Source organism: Halichoeres trimaculatus, unplaced genomic scaffold (genome assembly GCF_033239565.1).
Source record: "Halichoeres trimaculatus isolate MK-OKI-2021-1 unplaced genomic scaffold, fHalTri1.1 fHalTri1_scaffold_16, whole genome shotgun sequence".
Lineage (NCBI taxonomy): Eukaryota > Metazoa > Chordata > Actinopteri > Labriformes > Labridae > Halichoeres > Halichoeres trimaculatus.
Window position 1 is genome coordinate 6,920,827 of NW_027437194.1, and position 22,784 is coordinate 6,943,610.

Sequence of the window (22,784 nt, forward strand, 5' to 3'; positions counted from 1 at the left end):
AAAGTATCAGAGACAAAATTGTTTCTGTGGCTCTTTTAGTCCTTAGAGGGCTCTGTAGCTTGCACAGTAGTGCAGAAAAAACACTTGTTATACATTCATTTTCAGAGTTATAAAAGGAGTAGCAGCAGCAAAAGAGAAGCTCTCACTGAGGCAGACTCAGGCACGGTGAGAGGCCATTCCAGATGTTCGCCCACAGGAGCAGAAGGGAGGGTACTGTTCATTCCGGCTGAATGCCAGTGGCGTACTAGGAGATCTTATTGAAGTGTGTTCCCTTTCAAGAGGATGTCTTCATGTGCGCTTTTCCTGCCACAGGCAGTCAAAATGTCTAAACAACTGCAATTAGTGTTACCAGCGCCACTAGGTATCTTTTAATGGATGAGGTTTAGAACTTTGCACTCGTAGCAGACTTGCTTAAGATTTACAGTCAAGTGCACTTCAGAATCCTCAAACACCTGAGATAAGGTGCATGCACTTGAAATTTCAAAAACTGAAAATTTGGGGAAGTCTCCATGCACGGTTGACATTAACATCATACAGAGGTTGTTTTCGTCTATGCCCTTGTGCTGTTGAATCGATATCTGTGACTTCTGTGTTTTAAGGTGCTGCTGGTCTTAAATCTCGTTAGTAAATGCTTTGTAAAGCATTGAAAGGCCTTACTTAAGATCAGCTTAAAAAACAATGAACCATTAGCTTATAAGGCCTTTGTGACTGCGGTCAATTAATTATGATTTGCTCTGCAATTAGGTGTTTACTAACCATTACAAAATGATAGAATCCCAATCTGTAAATTGTTAATAACTGGTTCATAATGATCATAATAGCTTATTTGTAATTGTTGAATCAATTATTTATTAAGTTTGAACTTAGAGTTAATTACAGAGGGTCATATTAATCAGTAATAAAACATTTATAACTATGTTTGTACATGTAGTGGAGTAAGATTCCACTTGCCATCTCGTTTTATGAGATGTCTTTATTTTGTTTCATGTGTTGTTTTAGTCTTGTATATGTAAGTGTGTATCCACGGGGAGCTAGTGTGGCGTCAGCGCCCTCTATTGGCGCCCGTCAGACTTGGGTGGTGCAGCCCGTGTTTCCATGCCAGTCTGTATGTTGCCATCCTCGTGGTAAGTCGCTAAGTTTACTAGTTCTGCTAAATGTCTTTTATACTTTTGTTTTCTTATGTAAATGTCATGCCTCTGTGTCTGACATGTGCAAAAAATAACTTTGGGTTTGGTTTTAGGAGTTTCTGGTGGTTTTAATACTTTGTTTACATTGTTAGCCTCACCATGTGCTGTGGAACCCTGTTTGAATGTGAACGAACTCCGGTGTAGCATCAAGCAGTTAGCTCTGTTCTTATGTGTTGTTGTTCTGTTTTAGCTCTACACTGATGAATGCCCAAGACGACGTGAGACATAAAAATTCCCTCTGTGTTTATCAGGTACTGCCTCCTTACTTTGTCCGCTGTAATATATTACCACGCCAGTCTGTATGTTGCCATCCTTGTGCTCTACACTGATGAATGCCCAAGATGACGTGAGACATAAAAATTCCCGCTGTGTTTATCAGATTGAACGGCAAGTTGGTGCCAGAGACATATGAAGTTTTTGCCTGATTCATCACACAACGCAACGACGAGTACACAGCCGCTACATACATAAAGTACAAATGAGTATTAATGTATGAACAATGCTTTAAAAATGATGAGTTAAGTGTTAACTAATGCTAAACTGTTGCTAAGCAGGTTGAAGTAAATACAAAGTGTTACCTAAATAGGGAACAAATTGTCTCCTTCACTCTCTCTTGTAAACAGATTCTGGGATTTAAGTCACAAACTAAAGTCAAAACTCCTGTAACTTTTTAAAAGTGAGGATGTTTATCAGATGGAGCTCATTTAAGCTCACACTACACCGATCTCACCAGCAACACTTATGGAAGAGCAGGGGAGGGGGAGAAGCACACGTAGAAAAGAGAAACTAGTCACTGATTTGCTGTAGGAACAATATTCAAACCTCCTAATTTTCAACCACTTATCAAAGTTATATATAAAAAGTTCACCCTGGAAATACTGTAAACAAACCAAATCATTCTAAATAAATGAGACTTATACTCCAGTACGACTTGTATATATTGTTTTGCTCTTCATGATGTATTTTTTGGCTGATACGACTTAAAAAAAAGTGTAATTATACCAAGGAGTGACTTACAACCCAGAAAGTATGGTACTTACTTTATTACTAAAAAATGACTGTTGTAAATAAATATTTAAGCAGACAGTCTTTCTTCAGTTTAGTTTTAATCTTTTCAGTTCATCTTCCACCTTGACCACTTAAATTAAATGCCATCATAAACTACATCTTTTATCACTTTGTGTTCATGGACTGCATATTTTCATATAAAAGGAGCACAACCTCACATACAACCATATGAAAACTGAATACTGTAGCGTTAAACATTTATGTAGTCTTAATTTGAGTGTGCACAGGGGTCATTTACATTTAAAAAGGTTGAAAATCTAGTTCAAGTACACTGTAGCATGCCATCGTCTGCTTTAATCATACTGAACATAATTACACTGGGGAACATAATTTGTGTTGAGTTAGGTCTGACAGCTGTTTTTAACTAATTTTTGGATGCAGAATCCAAAACCGATCACAGTTTTTCCCTACCACGTGAAGTTTTTGAACTATAGAATCCCCTTTCCTAAAAAAAAATATGAAAAATACTTTACTTAACAGATGTGTGCTTGTTTTATAAAAATCTTCAAATGCTGACATACAATGAAATATGAAAGAAACAGGCATGAATGCAATGTTTATTTAACACTATTATGCTACAGGAGCAGACGTGATCTGAAATTAAGGGGTTTTATGCCTGTGTGAAAAAGAAACACTTAGATGGAATAGTTACAAGCTAAAAAAAAAAAAAAAAAAAAAAAAAAGCAATGGAGGAAGAACTTGAAGTGCAAAAAAAGCATGCCAATTTAAGTATTATTCAGCATAAAAATCCAAATCAACAGATTTTTTTTTTTTTTTTTTTTTTTTTTTTAATTGTTCCACAGTGTATCCAACAATCCAACAACAAAATTGTGGCTAGTAACTCTGGGAAACCAGGAAAAAAAAAAAAATAATAATAATGTCAAGCCCTGTCTCCATGGATGCATTCAAATGTTAACACTCACTTCTTTTCTAAAACATAATATCCAACCAAACAAATAACTACAATAGGCTTGACCTTGGATAGACATGAGTTTAGTGCATTTCAGTCCAAAAACAACTCATTGACCTTCCACACTCCATGCAGCGTTCAGCCATTCACACACAGAGGCTACTCATGCAGGCGCTCAGAGAAATGCTCGGCACGTATCTTTAGTGGGGGTGGAGCGCAGAGATGACTGTGGGATGCAGAAATGTGCTGCGGTGCTCTCTGTGGAAACACGAGCATTGACTCGAGTGGGCACGGATCAGTTCTGGAGTGTGTAGTGCTCATAAAACGTGGCCCACATTCCCTCTGTGGAATCAATGGGCACAAGAGGACCCACTCTACCTCTGAGCCACAGCTGCCCTGATTCTATATACACAGGACAGTTTGAGGATTTAAGCTGACATCCACACAGAGCCTCCCTTGAAATCAAATTAAAAGCTTCATCTGTAATAAAGACTTGCAAAATATTCATTTTGTGCAAGAGCCAGTTCAGTTATGTAGCTGTGTTTTTTTAAACCAAAACCAACTGAAGTGAATTTGACAAATTGAGGAACACCATCACAAAATGTCTCCATGTAAAGTCCTGTAGAATCATCCTGCATGTCCAGGGGAAATAACTGAACAATATGAGCAGAGCACAGCTTGGTCCCCACAGATGAAGGTTCAATTAAATTTAACAAACACCCACGTTTTGTGTAACCCCTTAGCTCTACCTGCCAAGAGCTGAAGAGGAAGGTCCTGTCAGCTAGACAGCCTAAAGACCTCCTGCAAAAAACTAGCATGTCCCAGACAGCCTCAGGACAGTTGGCCTATTCCACATCATTAACAATCTCACTGAAAATGCACTGCATAGTAGAGAAATCCAACAGAAACACATTTAATTACCATGTCACTTGGCCTTCATTGATAGCAAGCACCAATTTATTATCTCACCTGAAAAGAAAACCATATCTCTGCACACTGCACCAACACAGTCTATAGATATTCATAGATATACAGCGTGGCCTTGATAGTAATGATTGAAATAGAGGGTGATGCTCAGCTAACTGTAAGAGAACAGGTTGTCACGTTTTCCTGCAATGAATCAAAGAAAAAGAACCCAGATTCAGATCATCAGTGAATGAAACTGATACACAAGGCCAAGACAGAAGCTCTTTATATCCCAAGCTCAAGGAAATCAATAACCATAGAAAAATAACAAGGTCCAACCAAACAGGCAATAATGGGTGGAAAACACTTGAAGAGACAAAGATAGTTCCCACCAGGGGTGGAAATGTTTGAATACACTATCAAGCTCCAAAAAGACACAAGGACGCAGAGGCAAAAGTTTACGACGATAACAAACTCAAAAACAAACATGGTGACTGTAGACTGTTGTATGAGGCGGTGGTTGGTGAAGCAGTTAAATACATCTCGAAAGTTCTGCTATTGTAATTTCTTTTTTGTGTCTCACTAAAGCTATGTATCTGGTAGTAACAGCAACACTGCCCCAACAGTTTTCGATGGTACTGCTCCATTTGGCCCGTATCCATAAGCTTCACAGAAACAGGGAAGAATAAAGATGAAATGAACGCACAGCATGGACAGAAGCTTGCATACTGCCATTTATACTTGTACGGTTTTGAAGCCAAAATACCCCCGTCACAGGTGGTGCCATTGGCAGCCGTTGTGCAGCCAATGTGGAGCCGGGTGACAAAAATAATAACACTTTTTTCCTTCGGGAGTCTAATCTCTTCTTGGCTCTACCTACTGACATATTTTACAATCCCCCTAAACAATGCACTAGAATGGCAGCTGTCAATCATCGTTAAACATGACATAAAGCCTTTTTTTTAACATCTTATAATGAGAGAAAATGAGGCTTTTCAGAATAAAGAAGACCTGAATCCAAAGCAGCCCAATAATATGTCCAAATCACCACAACAATCCAATGTGAGAAACATATCTACCAGGTGTATTTATTTTTTAAAGTTTGACCACAGTACATCTGGAATGACTGGGGAGATGGATTTTTTGACCTATACTGCAGCCAGCCACCAGGGGGAGCAGTTTTTGTGGCGACCTCACTTCGAGCAGAGCAAGATGACGACCATTTCTTTTACGGTCTATGGTATCAGATGGAAACAGCAACACAGTCCAGCAGTTTTTGATGGGACTGTTCCATTTTGCCCAGATCTGTAAGCTTTAAGGAAACGTGAAAGGACACAGACAAAACGAACACAGAGCACAGACAGAAGGCTCTAGCTGGATCAGTATCTAGATCCGTATTAAATGTTGAGCACAAATGGGCCTTTAAGGGTTAAACCTGTAAAATAAAATCTCCCCATGGTTTGAAGACACAAACGTTAGCCCTCTTTCCAGGAGAGGATCGAAATGTGAAATATCTGAACCCAAATTATTTAACTCTACATATAACTGGACATCCTCAAGTGGATAGTAGTTAAACTAGTTGATAAGTACTGATTGCATTTAATCTGGGATTTTTTTATTTTATTTTATTTTTTTTGTTTATTGTTGAGTTTTTTAGTTTTACGAGACACTATTTCGTAAAACGAGATATCCCATGACGCTCCACTGCAAGACTCATCCCTGCATGTTTTTGTCACTAATCAAAGGTGCATTGTCAATGAAGGTAAGGTAGGCTTTTTTATTTATGTTTACAGCTACATGTTTCTTCATCGAGATGGCCATTAAACATTTTAAGGAATTCCTTTACTTTTTTTAAATTATTGTTTTTATCTCATAAAAACGGGAAGATCTGAAGCAAATATTCTAGATTTTTACCAGAAAGTATCTTATAAAAACAGGAAATTGTAAAATAAATGTAAAAACATCTTGTTTTATGATATATATATATATATATATATATATATATATATATATATATATATATCATAAAACAAGATGTTTTTACATTTATTTTACAATATATATATATATATATATATATATATATATATATATATATATATATATATATATATATATATATATATATATATATATATATATATATATATATATTTTTTTTTTTTTTTATTTTTTTTATTTTTTTTTCAGGTAAAGGCAATACACCATAGTACAGTTCTTTCTTTCTTTCTTTCTTTCTTTCCTCTGCACGCACAGAAAAACAGACAGTTCCCTTCAGATGCAGTAACATGATGCCAACACATGCCCACTACAGAGAGCTGTGCTGCTCTCTTCCTGATTTAATTAATGAAAAGCTTTTATTTTGTTTTATTTGATGCTTTTCAATGAAGTTTTGACATTCAGGTCAATAAAGTACATTTGACTTTGAATTTATATAGTCTATAAATTAAGGCTGGAGTTTTATACTTGCAAAATAAGGGAGGGTAAATACAGCGCCATAAAGAGTAAACAACGAGGGATTTTGGACAGAGCCTGTGTGTTCAGTTTCAACCATGCAGAAATACATCTGAGGATGTCTTGGCTCAGTCTCACTAAGCATAAATTTTGTCAGTGAAAATGTTGTTAGTGAGTGTTTGATTATGTTCATGATTGAACAGATACACGTGTGTTGACATTTCTCTTGAGAAAGCCCAGACTGAAAGTGACTCAAATAATCAGTTGGCTCTGTTTGGGAGTGGACAAGTACAGACACCACAGTCTTCCTTTTTCGAAAAAATGTTTTGCAAGTCCACTGGGATACAGTTTATCACCACCACCATTTTCCCCAATGTTATTAAATGAGTTTTGGTCAACAAATGTTGGGTAAGAAGTCAAGTTAGCTATCAGCATCATGTCAAAGTTAAACTGGACTACTGCTGGCAGCTGAGATCGAGTGGCTTCATACAACAACCTGTGGATACAGTTTCATTTTGTGGACCACAAACACAAGACTGAAGGATTTTGATAAGCCTGCACAATTAAGCCAAAACAACATTTTTTTTTTCCATGTCAAGCCTTCTGCGTTCTCTGTTCACTTTGTGCCTGCTTCCTTGTGTGTGTATTTTTATTTGTTTTTTTATTATGATTATTTTTTTGTACTTCTTGTTCAGTTCATGGACAGTTCGTCTGATCTTCCTGGTCATGCCCTGTGATTTGTCCTTCATGGCTTTTGGGCTCCCGAGTTCAAAGTTTTGCAGATTTGATTTCTGGTTTTGTATTGTTGGATTTTGTTCTTAAGAGCCTTTATTTTTTATGAATTCATGTTTTTGCAGTTGTGCCATGTAATTTTTTGGCCTTATAGTTTCAGATGCACCCTAACTGTTGCATTACATTTGCAACATATGGCTCCAACAGTTCACAAATGTAGCACAGTCCATCCAATGAAAATCTGTATCTTGTGTACAGGATGTCATCAAGGACATCAAAAGGACTACATTTATCCCGAAAAACTATTTCTCTCTTTAGTGCTTTTGTCACTGTGTTCACATCAAGATTGACATGATCTACTCAGAATGGGCAGGGGGTGTTGCTTTTGGAATTGTCGATCTCATATCCAAAATGTGACCTGCTCTGGAGCAGGTTAGCTGTTCAGCATAACCACTGAAATACACCAGATGCATCTGAGATTCAGAGTAGGGAAGATCCAACGGAACAGGAAGTTGTGACCAGAAACTACCTTAAACACTTAGTGACTTTCAAAAAAAAACAAAAAAAACAATGTCAAAATCAGTTTGTTTTTAGCTTGACTGCAATAACAAATGGACCAGAAGTCAACAGCTTTGAGGTTTTACAGCCCAAAATGAATGAACCGAGACTTATCAATGGAGTGGGAAGTGTGAGAACTCCTCAGTCTCACGACTCTGCCGGACCGAAAATGCAACATGCAAAATAATGGAGCCGGACTGCAGCTGTATCTGGTGTATTTGAGGCATAAGTCACCATGCTGATTTTGCCCTGTGAACCAGGGCTTAAGGACAGAAAATCTAGGGTTAAGCCTGAAGTCACCTCAATGAGAGAAAATTTAGCTCCATTGTACAGGCTTCAGATGACAATGATCCAGGTATCTGCCTGGCTTCAAAAATAGACTTTGGTTATGTAACACTTTTTTCTAGCCTTTAAACCTTGAAAGTGCTTTTACTTTAAATGTCACATTTACACTCAGATGGCAGAGGCTGCTATGCAAATGGCCAATCACTATATCTTTTTTTTGTCAGGCTTCTAATATCAACTCATACGATGGTGACATTTTTGACAAGGCAACACAACTTGACAGAACAGGTTTTAGCTATTAGCATGCCCTGCTCCATCAAAGATGCATTCACTGAAACAGAGGATAGAAAAGGTGCTGGTGGAGTTTTGTCCAAACTGGTTTGAGGTCTCAAATAGTAATCCGTTAGTGTCTGTAGTATCTTTGTGGTTCTAATCCCACTGCTAATCTGGGTTTTAATAGGTTTGGTGTGTTTTATGTTTGAGCTTGGGATAGAAACACATCAGCTTCACCCTTAACTTTCCCATGCTGACATGGAGCGACTACTTTATGTTTCAACCATTGAGCCTAATCTCTTGTTGTACTCGGTAATCAAAGCCACAAGCGAGTCCTCCAGGGCATGTTGCCATTGGAGTTTCCATTCAGTCAAAAAAAGTTAACTTTTACAGCTGTTTGTGGCCACACCCATTGGGTCACAATGAATGCTTAAATAGTTTTAAATCATCTCTGTGTCAAGTATATACACACCAATTTTTGAGTTTATCTGATAAAAAACCTGGGACTAGCTCATTCAGATACGTACCCTATGATCATATCACCTATCATCAAAGTCCGACATTTAACTCAATTAGCCAAACTTCCTGTTTGGAATCCATTATTGCTGTAAGAGACTTTTTTTTTGGTCTTGTAATGATAGTTATGCAAGAAAAAAATTTAGACCTCAAAGAAGCTGAAGGGGCTGTGTTTTCCTCACCTAGGGGGCGCTGTGGAGCAGTTATCAGCAAGAAAACACTGTATTCATACATTTTTCACCCTGACTGAATTTTGTGGCTAGGTGCGTTTGCGTCTAAAAACTGCAATTTGGGGTTGAGGCAGCAAAACAAAAATAAAAATAATGATACCTAAGGGCCATTTCTCCTCGCTTTACATACAAAAATCTGTCATTTTAAAATGATGTTAATGCTGTTGGACTCAGACCTGAATTTTAGCAAACAAGTTAAGACAGTTACAAAGTTGGCCTACTTTCACTTAAAGAATGTGTCGAGGATTAACGGACTAAAAAGACAGCAGGACCTGGAAAAACTGGTCCATGCTTTTATTTTAAGTCGGCTTGATTTTTGTGACAGCGTCTTTACAGGTCTCCCTAAAAAATCAGTCAGACAGCTGCAGCTGGTTCAGAACGCTGCTGCTTCTGGAGTCCTCACTAAGACCAAGAAAGTGGATCACATCAGTCCAGTTTTGAGGTCTTTAAACTGGCTTCCTGTTTGTCAGAGGAAAGACATTAAAACACTCCTTTTGGTTTACAAAGCTCTGAATGAATTAGGGCCAAAATATAGATCCACACAGTGGCGTTTTCTCCCGGAGGCCAAGGGAAGCCATGCGTCCTCTCTTTTTTCAGACTGTAGCTGTGTTTTAATGAAAATACTCCTTTCTAACAGTTTCGATAATTCTTCTGTGTTTCATCACTATCATCTCTCCCTTATTGCTCTCCTCTACTTATTGAGCATTTTACGATGTGTAAAATAGCGCCCTCCTAAATGTTGGCATCCCTTGGTGGAAAAAAAAAAAGAATGATTAACCAATCACATGAGGCTGCGGTCATGACACTGCTCACCTGTGATTGGCCAAGACTGTGTCAAGGGAAGCCACCCTGTCTTTGGCCTCAAAACCAATCAAATCACAGTATCCTCATCATCATCAAGCCATCATCAATGAAATCAGCGATATAAGCACATTAGCAGTGTGCATGAAGCGGCCGGTTGTGCGTTTGAGTGGGCGGTTGAGTAAATTGATAAGATATTTAAGCTAAGTCAAGAGGACAATGTAAGTGTGTGAATGAGTGAGTGAGGGTGGGAGAGTGAAAGGGCGTGTGTCTGTGTTCAAAGTAAGTAAAATGAGCGCTCTCTGGGCGCTCTAACAGGTCGTTCTAACAGGTCGTTCTAACAGGTCGTTCCATTACATGAAATAGCGATATACAAGCTGCAACATAGTCTCTTATGTACCCCACTTCCTAAAAATCATACAGATTAGAGGCTTTGTCTCACTTGGCTTCCTCAAAAAAAATCCCCACGCCACGCCACTGGATCCACATGGGATCTTTTAATCCCATATGGACCATCCAGACCCCTTAAGTCATCTGGATCAGATCTGCTTTTAGTCCCCAGAGTCAGAACCAAACATGTAGAAGCAGCATTCAGCTTCAATGCTCCAAATATCTGGAACAAGCTGTCAGAAAATATCAGGTCTGCTGGAACACTCTGCTCCTTTAGAGCCAGGTTGAAAACTCACCTTTTTACAGCTGCTTTTTATTAGAGCAATTTCACAGTTCATTTTGATAAATTTTCTCTAAAAAAAAAAAAAAGAAAGAAAGAAAGTCCAATTTAACAACTCTGCACTGCGACTCTTGTTTTAAAACCTGTTCTGCCTTTTTTTTTTTTTTTAATCTTATTTTATTTGACTATATCTTATTATTTTTAATCTACTTTTTAATTAGATTTTAATTGTTTTCTTTGAATTTGTTCTGTCTGTAAAGCACTTTGAACTGCCTTGCTGAAATGTGCTATATAAATAAACTTGCCTTGCCTTACTGTCACTGCTTACATACTTCCGTGCGTCCTTTATGCTGTTAACCAAGACATCCACTGAGGGCGGGGGGCAACCTTGGAGTCAAAAGTTTATGACAACAATCTCAAAAACAAATATGGCAACTGTGGAGGAGGTATTGCTAATGTACCTCTTGCATAAAAGACAAAAATGGAGGCAGCGTTGTATGAGCCAGTGGTTACTGAGGTGGTTCATTACATCTTGAAAGTTCCGCCACCATTAGATCTTTTTCATGTCTCACTAAAGCTTCGTATTGACAGAATCACTGTCTTCAAACAGACACAGAAGAAAGGAAGAGAAACAAACGAAAAATGTCTCAGATCAGTGACCAGGTTTTTCATTTGTTTATCAGACTCCAACTGCATCTTGGCAGAACGTCAAGGCACAGATTTCATAAGTGTTTGCATGAGCAAAAATGGTTTTGACAAATTTAATCTACTAACAAGGTGAAAGCAATTTGTTAATTAAATGTGTGGTTGTAAAGTGCAAAAAGGAAAAGATTAAACAAATCAAATCTCCGGTGCCAGAAGCTCTTTTGTACAGAGTCTGCTGCTGTCTGCCACAGGCTATATGATAGAAGGTAAACAGATGTATGTTTGAAAAGTATTTTTCTTTTTCTTTAGCCGATGGCACTGCTGGGGAACATTCTTCCATTTTATGTGGCAGAAAGCATTCTTACCAAGTGGCTGAAACTTTTGGGTGTGTTTTATTCAATTATTTAACATATATGATTCCACTGACTAATTGAGTAGAGTTGTAACTTGCAGTGCATTTCAATAATCATCACAGCCAGAGTGCATGCAAACCCATCTGAGCACAGAAGAGCCTCTCCAGGAAGCAGTCAAACATTAACATCAAGATGCCTGTAATCTGCATACTGTACATAAGCAGCTCTTGCAAATTGTTTTCATGTAGAGCAATAAGCATATTTCTTGACTAACGTACAATGTAATAAAAAGGAGCTTCAAAAAGATGTGAAAGTACACTTCCTGTTTAAGAAAAACAAAACAAAACCCATTTAATGTTTGACTTGTACTGTAACACAACTGAAAAAAGACCATGAGGTCTTTTCTTCCTAACTATAAAATCATAAAGATTTAAATGTGTGGTGTTCGGAAATGAACCCTCTGGATTTATGGAAGCAGTGGCAGAAATAAAGGTTGACACTCTAAGAGTGTAACTGAGGACAGGTTGTCATGTTTCCCTGCTGTAATACAAAGAAGAAGAAGCCAGATGCCAAACATCAAATAAATCTAATAAACATCAAGGCCAAAACCAAAGCTTACTCCGTCCAAGCTCAAGGAAATCAATATCCAAAGAAAAATAACAAGGTCCAACCAAACAGGCAACAACAGGTGAAAAATATATGAAGAGACACAGGAATCAGTCTCGCAGGGAGTTGAAAAGTTATATTATGCTATCAAGCATCAAAAGGCCATGACCAAATTCTGGGACACAGGTGAGACTAACAACACACAGTTAGCACAATCACAAGACAATAGCCAACTTTTTGGACAGGGCAGCCTAATCTCTCAACAACAAAAGCAAACTAGATGCCCTATGAGCAACAATAAGAGAAAATTTGGATCAAAACCAAAAATCAGATGCCTGATAATGTCGACATAACTATGCATGAAACATCACCTCAAGTATAATAATAATGATACTGTGTTCTAATGTTAGCTTCTGATCCTCCATGACTAATATATATCATATTATATCATTAAGAGTGTTGCAGTTTCGCACCATGTTTTCAGGAAAAATTCTCAGTCTAGAGGATAATTCATTAGCTAATTCAATGACTTTAAACCAGTAAGCATTAATTGTAAAAAATAATATTAATAATAATAATGTTTTTTTTTTAAATGTAATTTACAATTTTGCTTTATTTTCTACAATTGTCTTACATAAAAATGAATTAAAAAAAAAAAAAAAAAAAAAAAAAAAAAGTTAGGACAATTAGATCTCTTATAATGTTGACATAACTCTGCATGAAACATTACCTAAATAATAATAATGATAATAATGACACTGTGGTCTATTGTGTTAAAATGCTCAGTTTTAAGGATAATTTTTACTCATTAAATGACTTTAAACCATTAAGCATTCATTGTTAAAAAAAATGTAATTTTCCATTTTTGATGATTTTCTTTTATTGTAACATAAAAAAGTGAATAAAAAATAAAATGTAAAAAAATAAAATAAAATAAAAACAAATAATAAAATAAAATAAAAAAATCAGATCTCTAATGATGTTGACAAAACTATTCATGAAACATCAGTTTAATCTTAAAAATAATGAGCTTGTGTTCTAATGCAAGCTCCTGATTCTCCATGGTTCAAATATATCATTTTTTGTTATGACAAGTTTTGCAGTTTCTCACCATGTGTCAGAAAAAAATGCTCAGTTTGAATGATTATTCTTTTAATCACTCAATGACTTCAAAATAATAAGAATAAATTTTCAAAAAAAATAATAATGCAATCTACCATTTTGTGTTATTTTTTGTATTATTTTCTTACATACAAAAGTTCATTAAAAAATGTAAAAATAAATAACTAAAATAAAAAAACAGATCTCTGATTAGGAAGACAAAACTATGCATGGGACATCATCTTAATCAGAAAAATAATGATTCTGTGTTCTAATGTTAGCTTCTGGTTGTCCATGGTTTAAATTTGCCTTTTTTTCATAATTCATGTTGCAGTTTCTCCACATGTTTTCAGGAAAAATGCTTTGTTGGAAGAATAATTAATTTACTTACCAAATTACTTCATACCATTTATTATTATTATTATTATTATTGTTATTATTATTATTATTATTATTATTATTATTATTATTATTATTATTATTATTATTTAAATGTTATTTAACATTTTGATTTTTTTAAATCTGTTTTCTTGAATACAAAAATAAATTGATAATAATAATAATAATAATAATAATAATAATAATAATAATAATAATAATAATAATAATAATAATAATAATAATAATAATAATACAATATAATAATACAATATAATAATATTAAAGTAAATAGCACAACTGAACTCCTACAGACCCAATATAAACAGAAGCCCACCCACAGCCAGTTTTTATCTTTGTTTATTTACTTGTGTGGTTACCAAACAAAGGCAACCTTCTTCACAGGTTTTGTTGTTTTTCATAAATGCAACACCCTTACAACATAGAAATAATGTTGGAATATTTAGAGCTCTCTTTGGAAGGAAAAGAAATGAGAGCTGCAACAAATGTTAAGGAGACAAAGACTGGTTGTTTGAAATGATTGTTTCTGCAGTAATATGCTCATTATTCATGTAAAAACTCTGTTATACTGTGATTTATCTTTGCTACTCACCGTCTGGTAGGTGATAATGAATTTTATCATGTGGCCTACAGGCATGTTCTGAGTGAGGAATTCTCTCTGGCTGGGCAGGGCTGGCTGGTACTGGATCTTTGCTGTAAGGAAAACAACAGAGAATTATAAATCAGAAAACTGCACACTTTTTTCATTAATGTGTGATCCACATCTCCTCTGTCCCACCTGATATGAAACAGGTTGGATGTAATCTTTGCTTTTTTTGTAGGAATAAAGGGGAGAAATAATACTGATGGCACCCATGAGCCAATCCCTCTATGATGGTTTTATTTTGAGTCATTGACCGACATAAATGGCCTTGGAAAAATCCCGATGAGCTAATGCTGCTCTGGCTGCAGATGCGCTCCGGAGTACTGATCGCAGCACTTACATTTGTGAAAGCTCCATCTCACTAATGTGAGAGCAGTCAAGTAACTTCATCAGTACCAATAGAGGTAGTGGATGTCATGCGATGCAGGCTGACTCTTTGCTCGCTCTGGCAAGTGAAGCAACATCTGGCCAAAAGCCAGGCTTTTAACGAATGAACCAGCGGGAGATGTGAAACATCATTTAGAAACTGTCAGGAGCCTGTCAGCAACTTCAAAATAATGCCCTTAATGTTAAACAAAATTGATGAGCCTGGGCAATAAAATTGAAAAACAGTGACATGATAAGTGGCTCAAAACTAATTTGACATGGTCACTTAGACGTTCAAACGACAGCACTGTACACATGACATAAGAGCTGTCAGGTGGTGTCATATCCATTACGCTGACACCACCACCCTCTGAGTTGATCGCGGGGAATGCCTTCCAACTCATCGTTTGTCAGACAAATTTTGTTGGTCAGTGACTAAATGAGACATATTATTCTGGCATATTATTCTTTGAAGACTGAAGCGCTGTGCAGTGACAAAACACTCATCTACCTGTGAAGACAAATTAGATGAGATACTTTTAAGGAATTTCCTCAAAATTCAGCATGTCAGTGAAATCAAGATGAAGTGAACAAACAGGGAGTGCCTGTTCCTGTAAGACCCCCCCCCCCAAAAAAAAAAATAAATAAATAAATAAATAAATAAATAAATAAATAAATAAATAAATAAATAAATAAATAAATAAATAAATACAATAAAATAAATAGATAAATAAATAAATGGATTTAAAAAATAAAATATAATAATATTAATAATAATAATAATAATAATAATAATAATAATAATAATAATAATAATAATAATAATAATAATAATAACTATTTTTTACTATTTGAAAAAAAACAGTATACAAAGTGCTTTACAGCAGAAGTCCCAAAACCAAAAAGATAAAATATATTGAAACACTATTATATTACCAAAAATGTAGAGGAAAATAATAATAATAATAATAATAATAATAATAATAATAATAATAATAATAATAATAATAATAATAATAATAATAATAATAATAATAATAACAACATACTGTTTTTCACTTTAAAAAATATAGTTTACACAGTGCTTTCCAGCAAAAGTCCCAGAACAAAAAAAAAAAAAAGATACAATATTATACAATACAAAGCCTAATCAAGTGATACAACCTAAAAATGTAGAGGGAAAAAAAGCCCAGGCATGGCAAGAACCAAACAACACAGACTAAGACCACAAGGACCAGGGGTAAGAACAAACATGAACAAGTGAGAACACTAAGGAAATAGAAATTGTAAGTTTGATCTGAGGATTATATAGTATAAAGCCGTAATTAAAAAAAGAGGAAAATAAAATTTGAAGCAAACAAACTAGTTAAAAATGAAGATAATAATAATAAAACAGCAAAAAAGGGGTAAAAGGTAAAGGGAGTAAGAATGCAATAAGGAGATGATGTTAAATAAAATCAAAAATGTAGTTTTGAGAAAGGACCTAAAAGATGAAACTGATTCGGTGAGCCTCACGTCCTCGGGCAAGTTGTTCCAAAGTCGAGGGGCCCTAATTGAAAAAGGCTCTTTTTCTTTGGTTTGAAGACTCAACTTTGGAACAACCTGGAGTTTCCCACATAATGATCTAAGGCTGCAGGCTGGCTCATATAGGGTCAACAGATCTGATATGTAACTTGGAGCCAGCCCTGTGTGTGCTGGTTGGGTATTATTGAAAAAGTAGAAGAAACCAAAGCTGTAATTGTTCCTCAGCTCATAGAAATTCTCAGACTCGGATTTTGGCCTAAATGGCAAACCTCATCCACAACAGGGCGTGGAATCCCTGCAGGAGAAATTTTGGGGTTATTACTTTGCTCTTCATCTTGAGCTGCGGAAAGTTACCTGAAAAATGAAAGAAATATCTTCTGCCACATAAAAGTCAAGTTTTTGAAATGACTTCCAGTCTGGCAGAATGAGTGATGGCAACACAGGGCAATAGGTCTCTGACATAAGGAATAAAAAATTGCTTAAACCCATTTAAATTTTTTGGCCATTAATCATGTAGAGCTACAACAAGGGTGTCAGAGGGATGGTATAAAGCCTCAACAAAAAGGCTTAATATACCCTTTGTATCATAATATAAACAAACTGAATGCAAGATGAATGTTTCCTGTTGTAAATAAATAAATAAATAAATAAATAAATAAATAAATAAATACATAAATAAATAAATAAATAAACCATCTACACAATGAGCTATTGCCTCTGTGGTGGAGATAACATTAAGGGCATATACAGATCTGAATAAGAGTCCTGTTCATTTGGACATTATGGATGGACACATCAGCTTAAAAGCTGGAGAAGCCCTCTCATCTACAGGGGGAAGAGACCGCCTGTAGATGAGATCGTTTTCCTAACGATTATCCACTGTCTTTGCGTTTGTCTTAAACAGTAATGCTTTAGGACAATGTCCACCTTTAGATAGTCAAACAGCGGTGATAATCCTGCTGGTAGTGCCTGTAATAATGGGGTCCACCTCTACTGAGTCCAAATCATTAGATTTTGAGTATCTGCCAATAATGAGTCCTGATCTGGTACTTCTACTGCAAAACATCGCACTCCAAGTGTTAAGCTCCTGTCATGTTCTGTTCCGCTTAACGACACTCAACCAATAATGTCACTGCAGCAAAGTGATGTCATGCCTCGAGTTGTTTCTGTGTGGAGTTGGGACATCTGACTCTGTACCACCACATATGGGTAGTATATACTAAGCTGTTATTTTTCCCATTTATTGTGAAATATTATTTATCTGATAAAAATGATGAAAATGAAAATGAATATGAATATGATATGAAGCTCCCTGATCGGGATGTAATGACTGATTACAATCAAGTCTGTAGCCATGTGATTGGCCCTAATTTCTTATTACATGCAGGAATCCATATTTTGTAATAACTGATGTAGTATGTAAAAACGTATTACATAATGCGGCACATATTGTGTTTAAGAATTTTATTACAAAATGCAGCAGATTATCAAAAAATGCAGCGTTATTATATAATGAAGGGAAAATGTATGACATCATTACATATTGGGGCTTTATTACATAATGTGGTGTTACAATCCCTATCTGATTCTTAATTCATATCTAATAATAATATATGTATCTACCCTGATGGTTATTATAAAGCTTACCCTGGTAAGTATCTGCAAAGAGGGGCTGCCAAAAAGTTTGGCCACAAAGGATAAAAGCAGAGGGTCAAAAAAGGACAAGGCTTATCCTTGGACCAGACAAAGAACATTAAAAGTTCCCTCCAAAGGATGCCAACAAAATCCCCATCTGTTCTCACGTCTGAAGTACTCTGGTTTGACAGATATCAGGCTTCTTTTTGCATCATTCTGTCATCTCTGGGAAACAGATGCAAGTTCAAGGGCTCAAATGGCTTATTGCTGCAGAGCAATCTACACAACTGCGCTGGTTCATGACCTTTAACACTCTGATGTCTAATAATACCGCTTTCCCCACAGTGGTTTCCTTTCAGTCTGCTTATCTGGGAACCTGTCTTAATCTCCCCGTCTGCTTTTAAATTGTGTTGGCATTTGCTCAACTCTTGCTTTGGTTTTTCCTGTTTTTTTTTCTCTTTGTTTTATTCTCAATGTGCTCTGGGACAACAATGATTTTGTTGTCCGATTTCGTCCATCACTGCCCCGTGAGTGACATCCATATTAGCCAGATGGAAATTAAATTTAGAATTCCTATTGTTTTCTCACTCTAACTTTTATTGCATCCCATGAGCACTTTCAGTGTCTCAAACTGTTACAAGGATGAAGAAAGAAAAACATGAAAAAACACTCAAATCAAGACATAACATCAGGAGGATGATGAGTCAAGGATCCAGCTTCTGAGTGGTGACTTGTATGGGTGGTGAAAAAGTGCACAAGCTAGCTAATGCTAAGGTTTTGTTTTTGGCTGTGTGAATGCCATAACTTTTTCATTGTTGTTGTTGTTGTTTTCCTTTTAACCTTCTTGGCCTGTACAGCTGTGCACAGTACACGATGTATCAACCTGTTTTTAAGAAGATGTAATTACATGCATGACCTCATCCTACGCAAGAAGCAGAGGTAATGTTCATGTGCAAAGACACAGCTTGAAATAGATTTAAACACAGGGTGTTTGATTCTCAAACTGTGTCATAAAATAAACCTCTGCTTAAGGTCTGCAAAGTGCATTCAAGACAACAAGTTGTAATAATGTTAAATTAAATAAAATTAAAACAAAAGTAAAGATGCCAGTCCGTTGTGCAAGTTGGAGACCACCTACTTGTGCTGGTTTACCTTTGCTCTAGTTGAGTGGTTAACACAAACTAAAAACCTTATCAACAATATTTTCATTTCCTAAATAAAACAAGTGCAATGTTACTAAATATTATCTGTCCATTCTGCTTCTTTATATCTAGGAGACCGACATTTGCTAATAATGACTGGTTGATGCACTTGCAGCTAATACCAAATATGTGACTGGTGTTTTGGAAAAAGAATTAAAAAAATAAATGATTAAATTCTGTTGGCAAATGGTCAATGATGTAAAATGTTTGGTTGCAGAACATGCACATCCCTCATGTCCCCAATAGGCAGCAGCAAATTGTGAATGAGCGTATTTTGTATTTGTTAAGATGTGCAAAAAATAAAAATAAAATGAATAAAATAGATAAATAATAATAAAAAATGTATTATTTTTGCAAGTCAAAATGACTAATCCTGTGAGTGTAACAGAATCAAATAAGACATTGGAATTCCTCTCTGCAGATATGGTAAAGAAGAAAACTCAACGCCATCTGGAACTATCGACTTCCCCTGAGGAGATTCATCTGTTTCTTATTTTTAATGGAAATTTCAGGTCACATTGAGATGTTAGTCTTGCTTGCAACAACAGTATTGACCCAATTACATAGTTAATTATTTATTCATTTATTTATTTATTCTGATTTAATAGTGATGGCCAGATTATTGTTTTGCCCAAGTAATAACGTCATAAGACAGATTTTGTCTAAGTTTGGTCAGACAGTATTTTACTCTGAATGGAAAAAAACTGCAACTTTAAATTGCTTGGGATCAAATGAGACTCTGCTCTTACCAAAAACTCTGGGTATACAATGGAAAATAATATAACACTCTGACATATCTTGACCATGGTGGTGACCTGGTGAGCTGATCCCCTGTCAACAGAAAAAGTAAAGCTTACACAACTTAGACACACAGGCTCACAGTTTTGGGGTTGGGAGCAGCTATTTTACAGACTTTTCTGTTATAATGTTTCATGCTGTGGTGTATTTCAGCATGTTTCAGAAAATGGTCAGGTGTTGTTAGGAGCAGCGTTGGGGAAGTTACTTTAGTATTTTCAGTAGTAACACGTTGCACTACTTTTTACCCCAAATCGTAGTTGTGTTACTGTAATGCGTTTCTTTGTAAGTCGTTACACCCAACACTGGTTAGAAGCAATGGATGAAAAGATTGGGACTCAATGGATGGCAAGTTTCTGCAGTGAGTAAATTTCCAAGGTGCAACTAGACCTCCAGTGTTGTCATAGGGTTTAATCAAATCAACATACTTTCAATACTGAAAAATTTTAATATCCTGACCTTGTCTGGAAAAAAAATGGAGGACATTTGAAAAACTTCACAAATTGGTTGGGTCTTGCTGTCCAAACAGATCTCTGAAAATGAATGATTTAAAAGGATTTATAATTGGTGTATTTGGGACGGGAACATGAATAACTTGAACTATTACATGAAGTAAAAGTGTTTTCTTTTTTTGCAAGACTTGAAATATTGCTAGTATTTCTTGAAATTAATTCACCTCTGGAAAATGTTGATGAAACCACGAAATGAAACATTTATCTATTTTAATTTACATAAGTAAATATCAAAAAATATGTACTATTATGATTATTTAACTGATACATATTATTATTATTATTATTATTATTATTATTATTATTATTATTATTATTATTATTATTATTATATTTTCTTTTATTTCCTTTTATTTATTTTTTTCAGCTGAAGCAGAACTTTTTTATGTATTTATTGGAGAAGCACTACTGTCGGTGAAAAAAGTATTTTGTCCTTTTGTCAAATTTCTTATTCAGGATGAAAGCTGTGCAAACGATGAGTTCTCTGCTTGCATGCTAATCATAAAACTGCTCTTAAGGAGAGATGCAAATGCTGTGATAGGGATGGCTGAATTCATTTCCACCGATTTTAAACTCATCAAGATAAAAATCCCACTGCGTTACTTATCATCACAATCACTACAGCTCTCACTCTAGGTTTAATCCTGAAATTAGGCTCTATTAGTTTCGCTCTCAGCACAGCGAGCACTGGCCCAGAGTCCTGGCTCGCTGTGTTAGTTTGCAAATCAGTGCTAATGCACTGCTTACCTGTTTTCTGCAAGTGTTAACAAGGCTGTGGACTAAACGCTGAGAAATAGATGTAATGGTTCGCTCACCATTGCCCAACCCGCGGTCATTATAGCAGCTTCTCTTCCATTAGAGGACACATTACAGCAACCAGATAAAGTGCTGCTTGGCTGAATGACAAGTTCAGTCTTTAGCTGGTGGATTGACTTCAGCAAGTTGTACCAAGTACTTGACTTCCAATACCTTTAATTACAACGCATAAGTAAATACAAATGTACGCATTTGCCTGATAAAGAGAGGCGGAACAGTCTGGAATAAAATGTATGTTTCTAAACTGTGGAGCTGTCTCTGTAACTATCTCTGAATATAAGCCTGTATGCCTAATTGCATTATACCCTCGCTGCATGTTGTGAAAGCTTAATTAGGATTCCTTTTGTTATGCAGTCTTGGAATGAATAAACATGGGAACCTACTTACCAACTAAAACATGCACACACTTTTTCATCCACGTCTTCCAAAGTCTACACAAAGCCAAAATTTCCATCTCCAAGCTCATTCTTTTCATGCTTCGCAATCTCATATGCAGTGAAACCAAACAGTTCATAAATCATTGAGATGAGCAGGGAAAGGTGGTGAAGAAAAAAAGAAGGTAGCAAACTGACAGGACTCATTATAAAAGATGAATGGATAGGGAGGGAGATAAGTTCAGGAGCAAAGGATGGGCCAATATGATGCACTGAGGAAAACTTCACTTATACTACAGATTTGCTTCTTGCATGTGTGTGAGTTTGAGCATCTGTTGATACCAAAAAGAGGGATTTCATCTTTGAAGTCCGTTCCTCTCCACACATCAGATCACTGATCCAAAGCGAGTGAATTAATTCCATGGCTTTGTCTGAAATAACTACAAAAGAAGAACCAAACGCTGCATTACATTTTCAGTGTCCGAGTGCGGCTCAGAATCATCAAGAGTCATTATCATTGCTCCCGCTGGCAGCATTAAACTCTCTCCTCTCCACCCCCACTGACTGGAAAGCTACTCAGGTTAGCCCACCTTCAGGAAATTAAAATGAAAACATGTCATGTGGATGACATCAAGATGGGATCTTCTCTTTAATTCATCCCTGACTCCTTTTGGAAGAGGCAACGTCTCAATCACCGGCCTGGCTTTGGGTTTTGAAAGTCTCCGTCAGTCTCCCCACGTTGATTTAAGGCCAAAGTGTGGCACCGTGGCACCCGAGCCAGAGCAATCCGTGCTGCATAATTCAGCGCTGCTCTCAAACCTGTCTCATTAAGGAGCCTGGCTGTGGTCCACGGCTCGGAGTATGAGGCTTTGAGTGACAGATATGTTGCCAGTTTAGTACAAACAGGCACAGACCCAGGGTAAGCCTGCTCTTTAGATTCACCACCTCAAAAACGCAGCCTTGGGTCTCACCCCTGCACCAAGGAGCTCCAAACCCAGTCTTAATATGAGACCAAGAGCCAACCAAACTGCTAATATCCAAATCAGACACATCCAGCTCCACTTTATTTCACCCTGCAGGTTCACTGAAAGCTACATTATGAGGTGCTGTCTTTAAAGATGCACACACTGCAAATAAAAACAGCATTTACCCACATTTAGCTCTAAAACATCACTTTTTTATGCAGATTTAGAGAAAAATTTATTAAATATAGTTGTCAAATA

General features: G+C 36.2%; 1 protein-coding gene across 1 annotated transcript in view; it reads right to left on the minus strand.

Annotated features, from left to right (window-relative positions):
* The window catches only part of LOC141805612 (putative flavin-containing monoamine oxidase A), a 75,608-nt gene that overhangs the window by 38,590 nt on the left and 14,234 nt on the right, over nucleotides 1–22,784 (minus strand). Inside the window, exon 8 of the mRNA XM_074690737.1 lies at nucleotides 14,287–14,387. Within this exon, the coding sequence (XP_074546838.1) occupies nucleotides 14,287–14,387 (101 nt within the window). The remainder of the gene's footprint in view (nucleotides 1–14,286; nucleotides 14,388–22,784) is intronic.